This window comes from Danio rerio, chromosome 1, assembly GCF_052040795.2.
Source record: "Danio rerio strain M-AB ecotype USA chromosome 1, GRCz13ab, whole genome shotgun sequence".
NCBI classification, from domain to species: domain Eukaryota; kingdom Metazoa; phylum Chordata; class Actinopteri; order Cypriniformes; family Danionidae; genus Danio; species Danio rerio.
Window position 1 is genome coordinate 55,544,651 of NC_141021.1, and position 18,995 is coordinate 55,563,645.

Below are 18,995 nucleotides of genomic sequence, written 5' to 3' on the forward strand. Positions count from 1 at the left end.
AAGAAATGCTTTTAAATGGCCACACTGATTAATTAAACAGCAAATGGATTAATCATATGCTGAGGTAGCTGCATTCACATCTTGGAAATAAAAATTAGGAGGCTAGGAATATAGGAATAAAAATGTAGTAATATTAAGTTCTGAGTGCTGAATTAAAAGTTAAAAGCTGAAATTATTTACAATTTTAAAGCTTTTCACTTAGAAAAAAAAAGAGTCAACTAGCTACTAAGGATATTTCTGTTTAACTTGATGTAATAACAAAACTAAAAACATATTTAATGATTCTTTTTAAATTTACAGAACAAAAATATACAAACTAATTCAGTCTGTCAATGAAAACTACTGTTGTGTTTTATAATGAATAATTATAATTCCTAACATTAATAAAATGCTTTTCTGGACACTTTAGTTTAGTTTAGTTTATTTGTTTACGGGGTCAATGCATATTAATAAACATTACTATAAAATGTGATAGAATTAGCCAAGAATGGCTATTTTTAATCTGTAGACCCCTCACAGAATGTTAAAAAGTCACATCTAAAATAAAAGCACAACATTAAACATTAAATACATTTATATTTGTATCATTTATAAAATACAATTAAAAAGTAAAAAAAACAAAACAAACAAGAACAGACTGATGGCAGCAGAAGAGGACAAACAATACAAATGTGTCAAGAATACAGCAAGAATACAGTACTAATGCTGACACTGCTGATTTGTCAATAACCAGTTTTTAACATGAGACTGAAAAGAACGAAAAGTGCATGATCCTATGATTGTTGGTGGGATGGAGTTCCATTCCTTAACAGCTTTCACTGAAAATACTGACTGACTGAATTTACTTTTTTTGAGAGGAATAATACAGTCCCCTCTTTCTCCACCTCTAGTTATTCTGTGAGCAGTCGTTCTAATCTAGTCTAGTTGTTCACCTAAAGTGCACATTTTTGATGGTAATCTTCTCATCCACCACCCGTGTGCAGCATCCACCTGGATGACAGCAGACATATTGTGCCAGACCAAACTAAACACCAGCTGATTGGTGGAGAGGAGACAGTGTAATGAAGCCAATTATGATATGGGGATGGTTAGGAGGACATGATGGACAGAGGTTAGTGGGCAAAATTGGCCAGGATGCCAGGGTTAAACCCTTACTCTTTTTCAAAAGACATCCTGGGATTTGTAAAGACCACAGAGAGCCAAAACCTCGGTTTAATGTCTAATCTGAAAGTCGGCGCTCACCGAGCAGCACACAGTGAAAATTTTAGATAGAAGATTCGCACGTTATCGCACCAACCGCGGGATACCAAACAAGGACAAAGGGGCGGAGCTACAGACCTGCTAGCATTTTGCTTAGACTGGCTTTTCTTTGGGAGAAATGCTTAATACTTCATTAAATTCATTAAAATGAACACTTCAGAGTTTATATGGGAATCACTATAAAAGTGTTGAAATAACACCTTTAAAGATTTCATCAATTAGCAGATTTCGTGTTAATTAGCAAACTCTTAAAGTGTAATATATTAACACCACAAAGGATCATATGAACACCTGTCCGTGTTATGTGTTAACACTCTCAAATTGTCAACACTGCACCAGTGTTCATTTGAAATATTTTACATTTGTATTAACATCATCCCCAGCCATTAATTTTATAATTACAGTGTACAGTTTCAATTCAGGCTGCATAGTGGCGCAGTGGGTAGCACGTTCACCTCACAGCAAGAAGGTTGCTGGTGTGAGCCTCGGCTGGGTCAGTTGGTGTTTCTGTGTGAAGTTTGCATGTTCTCAAAGTGTTCGCGTGGGTTTCCTCCGGGTGCCCCGGTTTCCCCCACAAGTCCAAAGACATGCGGTACAGGTGAATGGATTAGGCTAAATTGTCATGTAAGTGTGTGTGAATGAGTGTGTATGGATGTTTCCCAGTGATGCATTGCAGCTGGAAGGGCATCTGTTGCATAAAAACATATGCTGGATAAGTTGGCAGTTCATTCTGCTGTGGCGATCGCAGATTAATAAAGGGACTAAGCCTTTTTAATTTCAATTCACCAGTCATGCGATAAATATATGTTGCAATGAATACATTTTATTTTTTATTTTAACAGGGTATTTTTTGTGAGATATTGAAAACAAACGTGTATATAAAACGATTTTGATGTCAAATGTCTCTATTCAAACTTTTTAAGTACTTTTACTCACCAGTTGCTTCTTCTCATTGGACCTTGTGGCAAAAGAAAATGGCATCTGGAAAAATCCTTTAGGATATTGCTGCATAAACTCCCGGATGTATTAGTCATCACTGTATTAGTGTTAGATACATGCAACTCTGTACGACAAGGATCAGCTTCCAACACTGAGAGGGTTATTTTATCTTTATCTAACTCTAGAATTTCAACACTTTACTCTGAACTACCTCAACACTCGACAGTGTTTCCTCTAGGATTTTTTTCCATCTGTGGCGTAAGGCTTTTTTTTTTTACACAGATCTACCAACTACCTGTGGCGTTATTTCAATGACAAATGTCGTGAGCGCAGTATTACAAGTTAAGATCGTGTTTATGTAATAGCCTACAGCATGCGAATCTCTTTGCTTGCGCGCCGATTTCCTCTGCTCGTGCACAAAACTTCTTGGACGCCCCCTTAAATAAATGCTGCTGAAGTGCGGTTTAGTGCGTTAATGTAACGAGTATGTCTCTAACATTTATTAGATTTGCTAGGAATATTTATGAATGTTTCTAATCGACCTACAGAGCAGTATTAATGCGTCCTGAAGTAAAGTGAAACGGCTATACATTGTGTTTGCTGGCCTCACGCATCACACACCTGTCAGTCAGCCATTCAGTCAGTCAACATGTAACCTTAAAGAGTTAAACAAATGACGCACAGCACTACTACGGTTACAGAAAAGTCATAGCTGTTATAATTCACTTACCTTTAAATACGTTTTAGTGTGATTATCACCCGCTATTAAATAAAAAAAAACTTGACTAAATATTTTAAATGAAAAGCTGTAATGTAGCCGTGGCGGGATCAATTTTGGCGTGGCGCCCCGCCATGGAAGAATGAATATAGCGGAAACCATGCTCGAAATTTAACATTATTGAATTCGCTGTTTAGAGTCCCCATCAATATACTGGGGCATTAGGACCCACACAGACTGCCCCCTGCTGGTCTCACTAATACCACTACCTAGCTTTCCCATGTAGTCCCCCATCCAGATACTGATCTGGCACCGCTCGACTTAGCTTCAGTGAGTAACCATGTGGAGTTGCAGAGAGCTAGCTGCTGACACTAACATCATATGTGATATCACTTTTGCTTCTGTATCTGAACTTTTTTTTTTAAATCAAGTCTGGGATCAAGTTTGCCCAAAGACAAACCTTTATTATTGCATTTAGTAAAGCTTGTATTAGTTCAACCATATTCAATAAGACAAATCCAAACACATGATCATTTCTCATTTTAAAAATCTCTGGGGGATGTAAATCCATTTGAACAGTTGCAAGCAGTGCACGTTTTACAAGCGTGGATGTTTCCCACGAGCTACTGACTTAGTTACATGTAGATAACCAACAGATAACTAGCGGTTGCATCATTATCTCTTCACTCTCTGAAAGCGATTCTGCTGCATGGACAGGCTTTTTCAGATGCATGACTGATCTCTCTTACACCCTTAGCATACTGTTCAGCATGTTCTGTAGAGTAATGATGCCAGAGATTGTGTTCGCCGAGAACTGCAATCTTTTCAGGATCCAACGAAGACATGCAGAAACTACAAGTGTATTTGTAGGGTTCATGTGTAGTAGAGTGTATGTGCTGTATTAAGCCATTATCTGGATTCACATCCAGCTCTTACACCTAAGTCTTAGTCGATACTGTGAATTGGCTCGTAACCTTTTCAGCCTCATGTAAAGCATCAATAAATCACTACTCGCTCTGTTTTAACTTAACAAACGGCGAATAGTCACCTTCCGGTTTAGTGATGATGATACCAATTCCGGCTCGGGAGTAAACATCCTTGTTTCCAATTATCCCACATCAGTGTCAGAGCCGAACTGTACGCCATATTCCTGCATATTTCATCATGTCAAGCACAACAGATTCCACCTTGATCTGTGACAACACCACAATACCTTGGAAAACAGCATATGTGCGTTGTTGTGAGTATTACTTCATTTGAAAAGGCAAACATGCAAACGACAGGAACATTTGGTGCTGTTACATGCTGTTCCTGTTTGCTTCCCGGTGATTTCTAAATGATGTGAATTTGTAAATTACAGGAATGACATTTGAAGCTAAAATACAACTTGCTTTACAAAGAAAGGAACATTTTAGCGACCAATAGCAATGTCTGTATCTATCTATCTATCTATCTATCTATCTATCTATCTATCTATCTATCTATCTATCTATCTATCTATCTATCTATCTATCTATCTATCTATCTATCTATCTATCTATCTATCTATCTATCTATCTATCTATCTATCCAGCCATCCATCCATCCACCCAATCATACATACATCAATCAATCTATCTATCATCCATCCAACCATTCATCCATCCAACCATTCATCCATCCATCCATCCAATCATACATACATCAATCAATCAATCAATCAATCATCCATCCAACCAATCATCCATCCAACCATTCATCCATCCATCCATCCATACACAGCTCTATCCATTTATATATCCATCTATCCATCCATGCACCATCCAACCATTTATCCATCATTCCATCCAACTAATCATACATAGATCAATCAATCTATCCATCAAACCATCCATCCATCCATCCATCCATCCATCTATCTATCTATCCATCCATCCAATAATACATACATCAATCCATCCATCCATTCATCCATCCATCCATCCAATCATACAAACATCACTCAATCAATCCATCCATCCATCCATCCATTCAATCATCCATCCATCCATCCAATTATACATACATCAACCAATCCATCCATCCATCCAGTCATCCATCCATCCATTCATCCAATCATCCATCCATCTATCCATCCATCTATCCATCCATCCAATAATACATACATTAATCCATCCATCCATCCATCCATCCATCCATCCATCCAATAATACATCCATCCATCCATCCATCCATCTAATAATACATACATCAACCAATCCATCCATCCATCCATCCAATCATACATACATCAATCCATCCATCCATCCATCCATCCATCCAATCATCCATCCATCCCTCTATCCATCCATCTAATAATACATACATCAACCAATCCATCCATCCATCCATCCATCCAATAATACATACTTTAACCAATCCATCCATCCATTCATCCATCCCTCCAGCCATCCATCCATCCATCCATTCATCCAATCATACATTCACACATCCATCCATTCATGCATACATACATCATTATATCCATCCATCCATCCATCCATCCATCCATCTATCCATCCATCCAAAAAAACTCTAGAAGTAAGAAAAATGCACATAAACTATGATGGAAACACATTTACAGAACAAGTTCCAGTATGTGCATCAAAACAGACTTAGGATTTTGTTTAAATTTTATGTGATAACAAAAAAAAGGTTAACTGTTAGAACTGGTGCACGATGGGACGACATAAGAGCACAAACCAGTGGGCTGACCAGATTGTAAAACATCTGAAATGTTGTTTTAGTCATTTGAAAATCCATCGGCCAAAGTCTGTCATCAAAGCGTTTCAGTATTATTACCTCCAGAACTTGAGCGTCTGCGCTCCCAAAGAACATCTCACATTGAGCCACCATCTGTTCATTGAGTTTTATCTTCATACTCTGTTGTGCAGGTATGTTATTATATAAGAAAAAAGGCCCAACCGTGGCTTCTGCAGCAAATGGCATATTTCTTTTTGATATTTGGTGCAAGTTCATCAGGAAGTGACCATTTTGTTCTCTTAGACTAATTGGATTGAAACGGTGCTTTATTTGCAAACGTTTTATATTTCAGTTTTGCTCACAACTCTAATTCGCCTCTTTGGGTGGAAACATAGCCGATTATAGGTTAAAGTTAAAGCGTGTTTCACTTAAAACAAGCCTAACGTGTAAATCAGTTTCCCAGCATGTCCCCCAACACTCAGTCTGTTTGGGCCTGAACTGAGACATTACAGTGAAGAGACGCAGCGCGGTAATTAATTTCTGAGAAATGCCGGGGGATTCCGGTGTGTGTATGTGTGTTGTAATTACTAATTAAGGCAGAGTACAGGCCTGCATGTCCTTGGTATGACCGGATCTCTCTCTCAGCAGAACAAAACCAAAGCGATGAACACATCCTGTCTGCATTTATGTCTCTGTTTTCATTTCTCATTATATGTTGCTTGACAAAGTACCCTTCTGAGAGCAGACATTTATGAACTGTCACTTTTCCCGGAGCCTTTAAAATAGCATGATCTATCTATTGTCCACCTTTTTAGCAACCGTATAGTGCACAAAAAAAAACATTTTAAAAACCACCTCACAACTCCCTAGCAACGCCTTTAAAAATCCCCCAGACAACAACACTTATACAATAACACACAAGAAATCCATTGAACTCTTAGCAAACACCCTGGCAACCTTCCTGCAATGCCCTAGATCAGAAGTCTCAAACAGCCAGCCAGCAGGCCATTTGCGACCACCCCACCCCCACCCCACCCTCCAGCCCACAGCTGACGTCAAAAATTTAGTAAGATTCGGCCCCCAAAAAATATATTTTTGAATCTCTGTCATTGTTGTGCAGTCGCATATACACTTACTGGACATTTAAAGTATTGTACTATATATCCAGGTTGCTATTGATTTCTTTCAGCATGTGGTCGAGAGTAACGAACATGCAGAATTTTCCGGAGCTAATTTAAACGTTGAAATATATGTCCATAAGTGCTCTATTTTTACTAAAGCTCTATTTTTGAAAATATTTAAGGTTCATTTAATTATATTGCCTGTTTTTTGTTGTACAAACACTTTTTCGTGGCTTATACATTATGATAGTGGTGTAAATATGATAATTTTGCTATTATTTGACAAAAATGGTCGCATTTAATAGATTTTCCTTTAATAGATTTGCATAAAGATGTGCATTAATAAAATTTGACTGGTGGCTGACCTACGTATATATTGAACATGTAGAAGTGTATACAAATATATTTATATATTAGGGTTGGGCAATGTCGACAACGAACGATGTCTAATGTCAAACATCGTGATGGAAGATGGCATCGTTGTCGTAGTCAGCGGTGAATTAATTAGTTATTTTATCATTTGTTTATAATCAAATTAATTATTTGTAGCCTGCTGTTTCAACTACCTGACCCACATGATCTTTGTTTTACTCGTAATCAAATCATAAATAAATAAAGATAAGTTACACACAAATAACCACCTGTCAATTAGAGCTGCACGATTCTGGCTAAAATGAGAATTGCAATTTTTTTAGCTTAAAATAAAGATCACGATTTTCTCACGATTCTGTAGATGTAAAATAAAGGTTAATATCTGTAGGCTATTATTATTGTTATTTCCCAAACATATGATAAAACAACAATAATATTATGTGTAGGTCGACTCTTGGTTAAAAAGCAAATATTTGCTAAAATCATACCTCTATAATGCGATATGATTATTTAAATAATGTGTGCGCTTTCAGTTTCATTTTCACTTCCAAGTGTGGTTCATACTTCCCGTACGGCTCCCAAACAATCACTCTGTCCCACAAATTGAATGCTATTTACCACTGTACTATTTGTTATTCACTGCTTATGCAGCTTCTGCTCACTAAAGTAGACTTCATTAACAGGCACGGGCCCGCCCTCTCTGTGGTAACAGCGCACGGTCAGCTCCGTCACGTGTGATTTTGCGGCCGTGAAAACATTATTACATGAAGACAGAAATGACATTTTTGGGTAAATTATACTTTATAAATACAGTATGTGACTTTTTCAACACAATTTAGTAAGGGTGTCACGATCCCCCAAATCTTCGATTCGACTACATTTTCGATTCTAAAGTCACGCTTCGATTCGATTTTCGATTTAAAAAAGAAAAATTAAACAAAATCATAAACAAATCATACAGTAAATGCATGTTAGATCGGGCATGTCCTAACTCGGTCCTGGAGGGCCGGTGTCCTGCAAAGTTCAGTTCCAACCCCAATCTGACACACCTGGGCTAGCTAATCAAGCTCTTATTAGGCTTTCTTGAAACATCCTTGCAGGGGTGTTGAGGCAAGTTGGAGCTAAAATCTGCAGGACACTGGCCCTCCAGGACTGAGTTTGGACAATCACACATACAATCATCATACCCTGCCCTGGATGATAAAAGTGACACCCTAGCAACCATTGCAGTCAACTTAGAAACCATTAGGAAAACAATCTGAACACCTTTAGAAAGTGCCTAGCAACATCCTGATACTAAAGCATGCAAGAAATCAGTTAAATCCACTCAGAATTCCTTTCAAAGAACAAACATCTAGCAAATACCCTGGCAAGTGCCCTAAGTGTGGTTTATTCATAAACTAATTTCGAGAGGATCACGTGCTTATAATCAACACGGCTGGCTCCTTGTTAGCTCCGTAATCAACCCTATTAGATGATTACGGAAGCATTATAAATAACCTGAGTTTTCCACTCCAGTTATCTTCGTCTTGAAGCTCCCCCCCTTCCACCCCTACATCCTCCCACTTTTTCTGATCGGGCGACACGGTGGCCCAGTGGCTAGCACTGTTGCCTCACAGCAAGAACACCGCTAGTCCAACCCATCGGGCTGGTTGGTGTTTCTGTGTGGAGTTTGCATGTTCTCCCCGTGTTCGCGTGGGTTTTCCCCGGGTTCCCCGGTTTCCTCCCACCGTCCAAAAACATAAACCATAGCAATTGACTAAAACAAATTATCACCCAATACAACCTGAGTTTACACTTCTCACGGTGACCAGCAGGGGAGTTCTCGAGACCTACCTGACCTCGAATTCCCCTCTCGCCCTTCTAACGGGAGGGAGCCCCGGGCTCGAGGATATTACGAGCTCAGGGCTCTCTCCCGGGACAGCATGCCAAATACGCTTTATTGATTATCAGCTAAGTGTGAACTCTTGAAATGACAAAAGTGACACCCTAGCAACCATTGCAATCAACTTAGAAACCATAAAAAAAAAAAAAAAACAATCTGAACAGTGCCTAGCAACACCCTGCCAGTGTCCTACACAACACCTATAATAACACCCTAGCAACTCTCTGGCAGCAAAATACTCCTTAATTTCTACCTTCAACCACCAAAACTCCATGGCAACTGGCAGGTAATCTCTCAGGACACCATGGCAACACCTTTATGACCTCTCATGACTTGTTTGCAACTAGCTTGCAACGCCACAGCAACCAGCACAAGCAATTTCGCAACTCAAATCAATTTATCCTGACTGCACTGCCTGTAAAATCTTCGGGCTTTTAAGCTTTTCGGCTTCTTGACAAAACTTTGCTTTTTGTAGCTCTCCGGCATCAATTCCCGTTCCTCACGCTATTCAACTCCCATCCTCTACCAATCTGTTTTGTATTTCCTGTCCACTCTGTGTGCGTTTATTGATGCTCCTTTCCTACAGTATGTGTTTATTCATGCTCGCCGCAGCCACTGGATTCATGCATAAACACACAAACATGTTTCCATGATTACTGTGTGCTAGGAATGAAAATCATCCCTGTAAACCAGCATATCCATCCATCCATTCATCCGTCCATCCATCCATCTGTAGATACATCAATCTATCCATCCACACAATCATCCACACATCCATCCATGCATCCATCTACAGTATACATCAGCCTATCTATCTAAACATGAATCCCTACCATCCATCCCTCCATTCACCATCCATTTATTTATCCATCCATCTCAACCATCCATCTATCCATGCATCATCCCTCCATCTATTTATTCATCCATCCATCTATGCTCCATACATCCATACATTGATCTATCCATCAAATTATCAATCCATCCATCCATCCATCCCTACATAAATACATCAGTTTATCTGTCCATACATCCATCTATGCATCCATCCATCCATCCATGAACAATCCATAAATGCAGCATTCTACTATTATACACCATCCATCAATTATTCATCTATCTGCCAATCATTCATCTATTCATGCATTATCCATCCTTCCATTTATCCATCCATACATCCATCCATGTCATGTTACATCCATTCATCCATCCATACATCCATACCTACATACCTACATACATACATACATACATCTATTCATCAAACTATCTGTCCATCCATCCCTACATACATACATCGATCTATCAATACATCCATCCATCCATGCATTCATCCATCCATAAACCATCCATAGATGCATCTATCTATTAATCTATCCATCCAACCAATCATACATCCACACATCCATCCATATATACATACATCAGCCCATTTATCCATCCATACATACATCAAACTATGCATCCATCAATCCATCCACATTTCACTCGCCATCAATTATTCATCTACCAATCCATCCATGTATCATCCATCCCTCCATCTATCCATCCATCCATACATACATTATTCTATTCATCTTATCTATTATTCATTCATTCATCCATCCATTCATACATCAACCTATCCATCCATTCATTTATCCATCCACCATCCATCCAGCCATCTATCTATGTACCATCCATCTATACATACATACATCAATCTATCCATCCAGCCGTCCATTTATACATTTATATATTCATCCATCCATCTATCATTCACCATCCATTAATTATCCATCCATCTACCAATCATCCATCCATCCATGCATCATCCATCCCTTCGATTATCTATCTATCCATCCACCATCCATACATCCATTCATACATACATACATCAATTTATCCATACATACCTTCATTTATCCATCCATCCATCCATTTACCCACATACTATCCGCCCATACATAAATATATCAATCTATCTATCTATCCATACATACCTTAATTCATCCATCCATCTATTAATCTATCCATTCATCCATCTACCCATGCACCATTCATCTATACATATATGAATCTATATATCCATACATACCTCAATCCATCCATCCATTCATCCATCTACCTATGCACCATCCATCCATCCATCCATCCATCCATCCATCCATCCATCCATCCATCCACCCATGCACCATCCATCCATACATACATATATTAATCGATCTATCCATACATACATCAAACCATCCATCCATCTACCTATGCACCATCCATCCATCCATCCATACATATATCAATCTATCTATCTATCCATACATATCTCAATCCATCCATCCATCCGTTAATTTTACTTCCTCAAATTAAATGTAGAAGTTGGTTTGTGTTTTTTAAACCGCAGCTGTAAGACTGGAAGCTTTAGTGCAGTTTAGACACTGTGATGCTTTTAAGTCTTAATGAAAAGGTCACGCAGGAAACTCAAGATGTGTTCATCACTGCACAAATATTCATGACGTCTCCATTCATGTTATGACCAGACTGTTGTTGTTTTTTTCTCTTTAGAGCAACTTCCTTGGAACCAGCCGCTTCTCCGTGGCCGATCTCCTCCATTCCAAAGACCAGCAGCTTTCTCTCAGCCTGAGGTGAGTTGCGATGTGGGATGCTATTTATCATGCTGCGCTGCCGTTTTCTGCTGTAAACTTCATTTGGTGTGTTTGGTGCACGAGTGAGGATCTCTGGAGGGAGATGATGTCAGGTGCACACAGCTGATCAAACACGACTGAGGCTCCAGCAGCAAACAGGCCATCTGCTGCTGGATTTGCCACATATTTAGTTGCCACACAACTTGATTCGGCTGTCCAATGAATGAGTTTCTTGTTCTACGTCAGGGCTGGGTTGCATGGGGCTTTATAGCATAGTAGATTTATAATATTTGCACATCAAGGAGAGTGGAATGATGGGTAAATAAAGAGCAGGTTGCATCCCAAACAGGTCAGAACATGGAGTTTAGTAGCTTCTTTTTTTTTTTTTTAGAATTATTTTTTCGGGGTTTTCACCTTTATTTTTGACAGGACAGTAGAGAATTGACAGGAAAACATGGGGAGCAGAGAGTGGGGAAGGATTGGCATAGGACCGCGAGGCGGAATCGAATCCGGGTCGCCGCAAGCACCGGAGTTCATGTGTCGACGCACTAACCACTACACCACTGGCGCCGACGTTTAGTAGCTTCTTGAGTGTGAATTTCAGTTCTTTTGCCTCAGCTTTGACATTTACCTCATCCAGAGTTTAGACTGTTTTATGATATCGATTTTTACTGTTTTCTCTCATCTAAACAAAAACATGGTTTGTTTTAAGAAATAATATTCAAAAATGAAGTGAGTTTTTCCTTAATACAAGCTAAATAATCAGCAAATGGGGTGGAAGAATTATCTTTTTTTTTTTGCTTTGACGTAAGATTATTTTGCTTAGCCTATTGGCAGATTATATTGCTTGTTTTAAGGAAAATCAATTAATTTCTTACATTATTTCTTAAAACAAGACCATGTTTTTACTTATCTAGAAAAGCATCATGATTTAAAAGAGCCCCTATTATGGGTTTTTGAAAATGACCTTCCATGCAGTGTGTAACTCAGCTCTTAAGTGAAGTGAAATATCCAGCTATGGCTTAAATCTGAAAGTGCACAGTGTTTAAAACTATTGATTCATTTAGTCGATTCATAGTTCTTCAAATGAATCGTCTTGAAAACGAGTCTCCGCTTCGGCGTGACGTCGATACAAATCTTAAGCCCCAACTAATTGTTGCACATGCAAACTAGGGAAAATTTCAACCTGCGGCCCCGCCCACAAACACAATAGCAAAGAAAAAAAGGAAGACGAACGCATTTGCAGATCCCAGTTGAATCAAGTCATGAAGACGCTGTGCTCAGCTGGATATTATTAGAAGTGCGAGGGAAAGTTAGTGTTATTTTCTCTACCCAAAGATGAAACTGTGAGGAGTCAGTGGTTAAGGTTTATTTTTGCAAAAATACCTCAGCATTAAAGCCCTGATTTTTCTGATGAGTGCTTCAGTAATCCACACACTTACAACGGGGATTCGTCAGCCAATTGTTAAAGGAAGGATCAGAAAATACTATTGATGTAAGGGACTTTGGATCAGTGGATCATGGATCAGTTTCTTCCTCTTTTTCACAAGTATAAGTAAGTGCATTTCCATGGCTGCCTCCTCGTTTTCCCTAGCTTGTATTTAATTGTGTTTTGTTACTTGTAACCGCTTGTACTGTATCAGGTTAACTCTATATCCTCATATCACGTGTAAAGCCACTTTAAAAACACAACGTGTGAAGCTTTGTTTACGGATTTAAAAGCGTTTGTGAGCTCGCGATAAACTGCCGTTTGTCGTTGCTTTGTCCATCGTCAGCTGTTCCTACACAAGTGCAGGGGTCAAGATTGAGAATAGTTCAGCCTTTGCCGCTGTGTGGATTGATACTGAATGTGTGTCATGGTTAAGAATAGAGCAATATGCTGGTGTTTAACTGCACTACTTTTTATGTACACATGCATTGAGCTCACACACATACCTGCCAATATTTGGTCCCAGAAAATCTGGGAGATCGGGGGGTTAGGTTCGGAGGGTTAAAAATATGGGATTTTTCGGTGATAAATAACAAAGTGGGTTTGTGACTGGAGATGGGTCTGAAGTACGGGAGACCCCCGGGAAAAACAGGAGTGTTGGCAGGTATGCTCACACATACACTATGCTGTCTGACTTCTTCAATATTGTTGATAAGCCATAGTGAGCATTTCACTCTGTCTCGCACTGAACGCTGTCGAACCACCACAGACTGTCGTCGGTCCAATCAGCGCAGATTAGCATTGTGTGTGTTTGGGAACAAAATAAATGCTGATTATAAGACAATGAAAGTGTTTTTTGACCTTGCATGCATATCAGCCTGCTGTTGGAGACCCTTAAAACCAAAATATGACCCTTTTTAATGTATAATAGGGGCCCTTTAAGAATGAATCAATATTTGGACAAAAAACAAGACTAAAAATCTACACAAGAAAAGCGTTTTTGCAGTGTATGAATCATCTTTGTCTCTGTATAAATATAACAGATCACACATTCAGTCATATTTACCTTGATTATAGTCTGTATCTATTTAAACTTGTGAGTCTTGTTGTTTTCTTCTTATTATTACTCTTTTGTTTGATTGTTTGTCTCTTGTTGGGTCATTGGACTGTAAACTTTCCCAGCGTTTAGTGGCTTTAAATCTAATCTGATCTCAGAGAAGTGAAATGAGGTTATGGGGTTAGAAATTTACACCCCGCTGGGTTACATGCATTTGCTCCATTGTAGATGCTCAGTGTGATAAACTCCCCACCCACCAAGATCTTCAAATGAATCAGCTTTTTGTCGTTGATGTCTTTGTGGATAGCCTTGTGGTTGAGTACATCCACAGACAGCATCAGTTCAGTTTAAAGCAAGCCGAGCTTGATTCCTGCCTTTAGGTCCTTTGCAGATCCTGCTTTCCTTACTTTACAGAGATGCCCAAACTATGGGTCAAATTTGGTGCATGGTAAACTTTTATTTAGAAATAAGGACATCTGAAAAGAGAGGGAGAATGATGGGGATGGTTTCGAGATTGTCAGCTCAAGTTTAACGTAACCATTAGTTTTTTTGTTTTATTGTTAAAGGCTAATGGAAATTAAATGGTGTAAAGTATTCAGATTTTGTTAAAAATGTTTTGTTTTAATGACATTTGTAGAGAATTTGGTGAGCAAATCAAGTCAAAGGCAGATTCTGCTTGACTAGTGTATTCAGAATTCATGATAAAAAAGCCATCCAGCCATACTGTACAGACATATTGTGGTTAAAGAGTGTTTAAAGTATGTTTAAAGATGTGTAACTCATGAGCAGTATCCTTTGTGCTTCTGTCAGAGGAGTTTGTGAGCATGTCCACAGTTATTAAAACTATTATGTTTAGAAATGTGTTGAAATTTTTTGTCTCTGTTAAACAGAAATTGGGAAAAACTAAACGGGGGCTAATAATTCAAGGGGTCTAATAATTCTAACTTTAACTATATATATATATATATATATATATATATATCAAATACTTGTCTTGAGCCTAATTCTAAGCAATTATACATAGATGGAAAGCTTATTTATTTATAATTTAAAATGATAATGAGTGTTTGGTTTCGACCAATCACAACAGATCATGCCATTTGACCAATCAGAGCAAAGCAGATTCTCAGAGATGAGGGATCAGGGGTATCATTTGTAAAAAAAACTAGCCAGAATAAATGTAACTGTATTTATTAATGATGATGGCTCAAATGGTGATTTAGAATGGTTTAGCTGAGTCAGTATTTAAGTTAAACATGTTTACTCAGAGTTTGATTACAGCTGCGCACATTCTCTCTTCAAGTATGTTTTTTATAGATCACAACTTTTGTGTGGGAGGTGGCGCACGCATGTTTCCACCTACGGTTTGTGCAAATGCCATGATTGTAAATGAGACCCCTGATCCTTAAACAAATCGCTTGCAAACTGACAATATAGATCTGATTCTGCAATGGTTATTAAAAATAATAATAATAATAATGATAAAAATGTGTTTTTGACCTGGGGTGGATTTAATCCTTTTATAGGAAACAAAGGTAGCAACTTGTAGGTATTTGGTGCATTTTGAAGGGATCCTATTATGCAAAACCACTTTTATAAGGGGTTTAAACACAGTTGTGTGGCAACAGTGTGTGAATATAAGCAGCTTCTAATGATAAAAAAATGTTAATTGTATTTCGTATAGTCAGACTTGCTAATAACAGTCTTCAGAAACACTTTGATTGACATTCTACTGTTGTACGTGCCATCAGAGGGGGAAAGCCCTGCCCATTAGTGACCATCTCTCCCCATTACAATAGGAGGTTAGTCTTGTTTTTGAATCTGCCATTATGCTGACACAGACATTTGTAGCTCCGCCTTCTTTTGAAAAGAGCACAATCTCATTTGAATTTAAAGTGGCAGTCACCAACATAGCCCGATTAGTATCAAAGCCTGAAAGGGACAGATTCAAAGAGTTACACAACATTATTTGTGTGGTGTTTTGAGCTGAAACTTCACACACATGCTCTCTAGCTACATCAGAGACTTCTTCTACATAATAGGTGACCTTTAAGAAGGCTCGGAGTGGATTGGTTTGCGTCATTGCTGATCATTGATGATCAACAGTCTTATGTTCGTGAGACTGACAGCCTGAGGGATTCTCCGAGACACAGGTCGCACTGTGATTATTAATATTGATTATTGTTTGTGTTTAATTGGCATGTTGGTCATGCTGTAGTGCAGACGCTGGCCTTTGGTGCCTGTCGTTTGTTCTTCTGTCTCGGGCTGCTTGTTTTGATTGTTTCTGTCTTTCTTGAAGCTCAGAATAGTGTTTCTCTTTGGTGAGCAGCAGCACAAGTACAAAAGCAGTGCTGCTCTGTGTCTTGTGGAATGCGGCAGGTGTACAGTGCTGGAGTCTTCTGAAAATCACACCTCTTTTTTGCCATGTTGTGAAAAATGCAATGCTGGAATGAAAAATGAAGGGGAATGTATAGCTTGAGATTTACATCATGCTGTATTGGGGTTAACTGTGTATTCTGCTGTACTCTCTAGAAAGATTGTGAATTTTTTTGGATATTCATTCATTCATTCATTCATTCATTGTCGGCTTAGTCCCTTTATTAACCTGTGGTCGCCACAGTGGAATGAACTGCCAACTTATCCAGCATATGTTTTACACAGCGAATGTCTTTCAAGCTGCAAACCAGTACTGTGAAACACCAGTACACTCTTGCATTTTCACACACACTCATATTCATGCATTCATTTTATTTTCGGCTAAGTCCCTTTATTAATCTGGGGTCGCCACAGCGGAATGAACCGCCAACTTATCCAGCATACGTTTTACACAGCGAATGCTTTTCAAGCTGCAAACCAGTACTGGGAAACATCCAAACACTCTTGCATTCTCACACACACTCATATTCATTCTTTTATTTTCTATTCGGTTTAGTCCCTTTATTAACCTGGGATCACCACAGTGGAATGAATCGGCAATATATCCAGAATATGTTTTACACAGCAGATGCCCTTCATGCTGCAAACCAGTACTGGGAAACACCCAAGCACTTTCTCATTCTCACACACATCTAAAAAATATATTGCTTAAGGGGGCTAATAATTTTGATCTTAAAATGGCTTTAATAGTTATAAACTGCTTTTATTCTAGCCAAAACAACACAAATAAAAAAAGTTATTATCAGAAATACTGTGAAAAATCCTCTTTGCTTGGGAAATATTTGAAAAAAATAATAATTTAATTAATTTAGACTAATTTAACGGTATAGTTTTTTTTGTGATATAGTTTAGCCAGTTTTTTTTTTTTTTTTTTGGTCTTCAATCAAAGTTGTTTAGTAGCAATATTTGATAAGGTATAATAAAAGGTTTGCTACTCTTGATCTTTCAGATGTTCAGAATCAGTGATAGCCATCTATAAACTAAAAACCTGTCCTCAACAAAGTTTGCAGGTGTTGTTGTTGTTGTTGTGGTGAAAATAAGGCCCTTTCACCCAGTGCTCTGCGTTACAGGAAGTCTCGTCTTTTCTCCGTTGGTTCGTCCCCTCGCAGGTCACCTTTTCATTTCTGCCTTATCTCTTCCTCTCTCTCTATATCATGACACATTGGGTTATTTATAGATCTTCATCCGTGCAGTCTGAGATGCAGGAGCGAGGGCCAATAAACAGCTCTGCTCAGGAGATCTTTGAGTCTTCAATTCAATCACTTTACAGTCGCTCTATTGATTTGGGAGGCAGTTTATGGGCCGCTTCTCTTTGAGATGTGTCCAACCCGTGGCCAATGCAGTATAACCTCTAAATGTTACACTAAAAACATGTAGAATGCGCTAAATCAACTTTTTATCATATGTAAACTGAAAAAAAACCTGCATTTGTTTAAGGTAAGTCAGTGTTTCCTCTAGGATTTTTTTCTAGAGGAAAAAATGTCAAAAAGCCAATAATAGGTAAAAATAAGGCGCTAAGCAAACTTTTATTTATGATCTGGTGTGGTAAATGTTCATTTGGTATTTTACTATTAATTGCTTAAAATGACAGATAGATCATTATCTTTGTCTGCTTCTTTTTGTTCATATTTCTTGTCCTTTCAAATATTGACACTTGGCAGCATAAATATAGCATCACGGAAATGTCTTATAGTTTACTTCATACTTTTTCTGGCTGTTGAATTACTTGTTGAATAGTCTCATTTCACACATACATGAACTTTCAACAAGCTCCGAGGAAAATTTGGCTGTTTTCTATCATAATTTCACAGATGCGAGAGCCAATTAAAAAAAAAGTTTATTTGTTATTCTCCTGAAGATGTTGAATAGCTGATTATTTTAGTCTTTTAATAATCTTTTTTCCCAGTGTTGGGTTGCAACTTAAAGGGCATCCTCTGCGTAAAAAATATGCTGAAATAGTTGCCGGTTCTTTCCACTGTGGCAACCCCTGATAAATAAGAGACTAAGCTTAAGGAAAATGAATGAATGAATAGTCTTCAATATAAAAGAGTTCATCTTTAACATGAGTCATAAACACATTATTTATTTATTTATTTATTTATTTGATTGTTTGTTTATTTAAAAAAAAAATTATTTGTTTGTTTGTTTATTTATTTGATTGGTTTAATGCGTGGTTGGTTGCTTACAATTACATTTTTACCAAGTCTTTTTGTGGCCTTAGATTAAAGTGGTTTTATTTGTAAAATACACCACATAACTGCCATAACATAAAGTTTTGACAGTTCTGAGGTCAGCATTAGTTGTTTTCATTCATTTTAATTTCTTCAAATGTGACTTGCAAGTTTCCAAAGCCTCATATGTTTATTTATGTGTGTGTGTGTGTGTGTGTGTGTGTGTGTGTATGCATTCATTTATTGATTTATTCATGCGTTGAATTTT

At 38.1% G+C, this 18,995-nt stretch overlaps 1 protein-coding gene and 1 long non-coding RNA gene across 37 annotated transcripts in view; one reads left to right on the forward strand and one right to left on the reverse strand.

Annotated features, from left to right (window-relative positions):
- Window positions 1–18,995, forward strand: part of inpp4b (inositol polyphosphate-4-phosphatase type II B) — a 405,764-nt gene that overhangs the window by 192,549 nt on the left and 194,220 nt on the right. For all 36 annotated transcript variants that reach the window (XR_015477090.1, XR_015477089.1, XR_015477091.1 and 33 more), the window contains one exon: window positions 11,555–11,634. Coding sequence is in view for 14 of the 36 variants with exons in the window: in XM_087237863.1 (XP_087093989.1) it covers window positions 11,555–11,634 (80 nt within the window). In the remaining 22 variants the exon portion in view is untranslated. The remainder of the gene's footprint in view (window positions 1–11,554; window positions 11,635–18,995) is intronic.
- LOC147847018 (uncharacterized) overlaps window positions 1–18,995 on the reverse strand; it is a 919,394-nt gene that overhangs the window by 58,977 nt on the left and 841,422 nt on the right. The gene's annotated exons all lie outside the window — the stretch shown is intronic.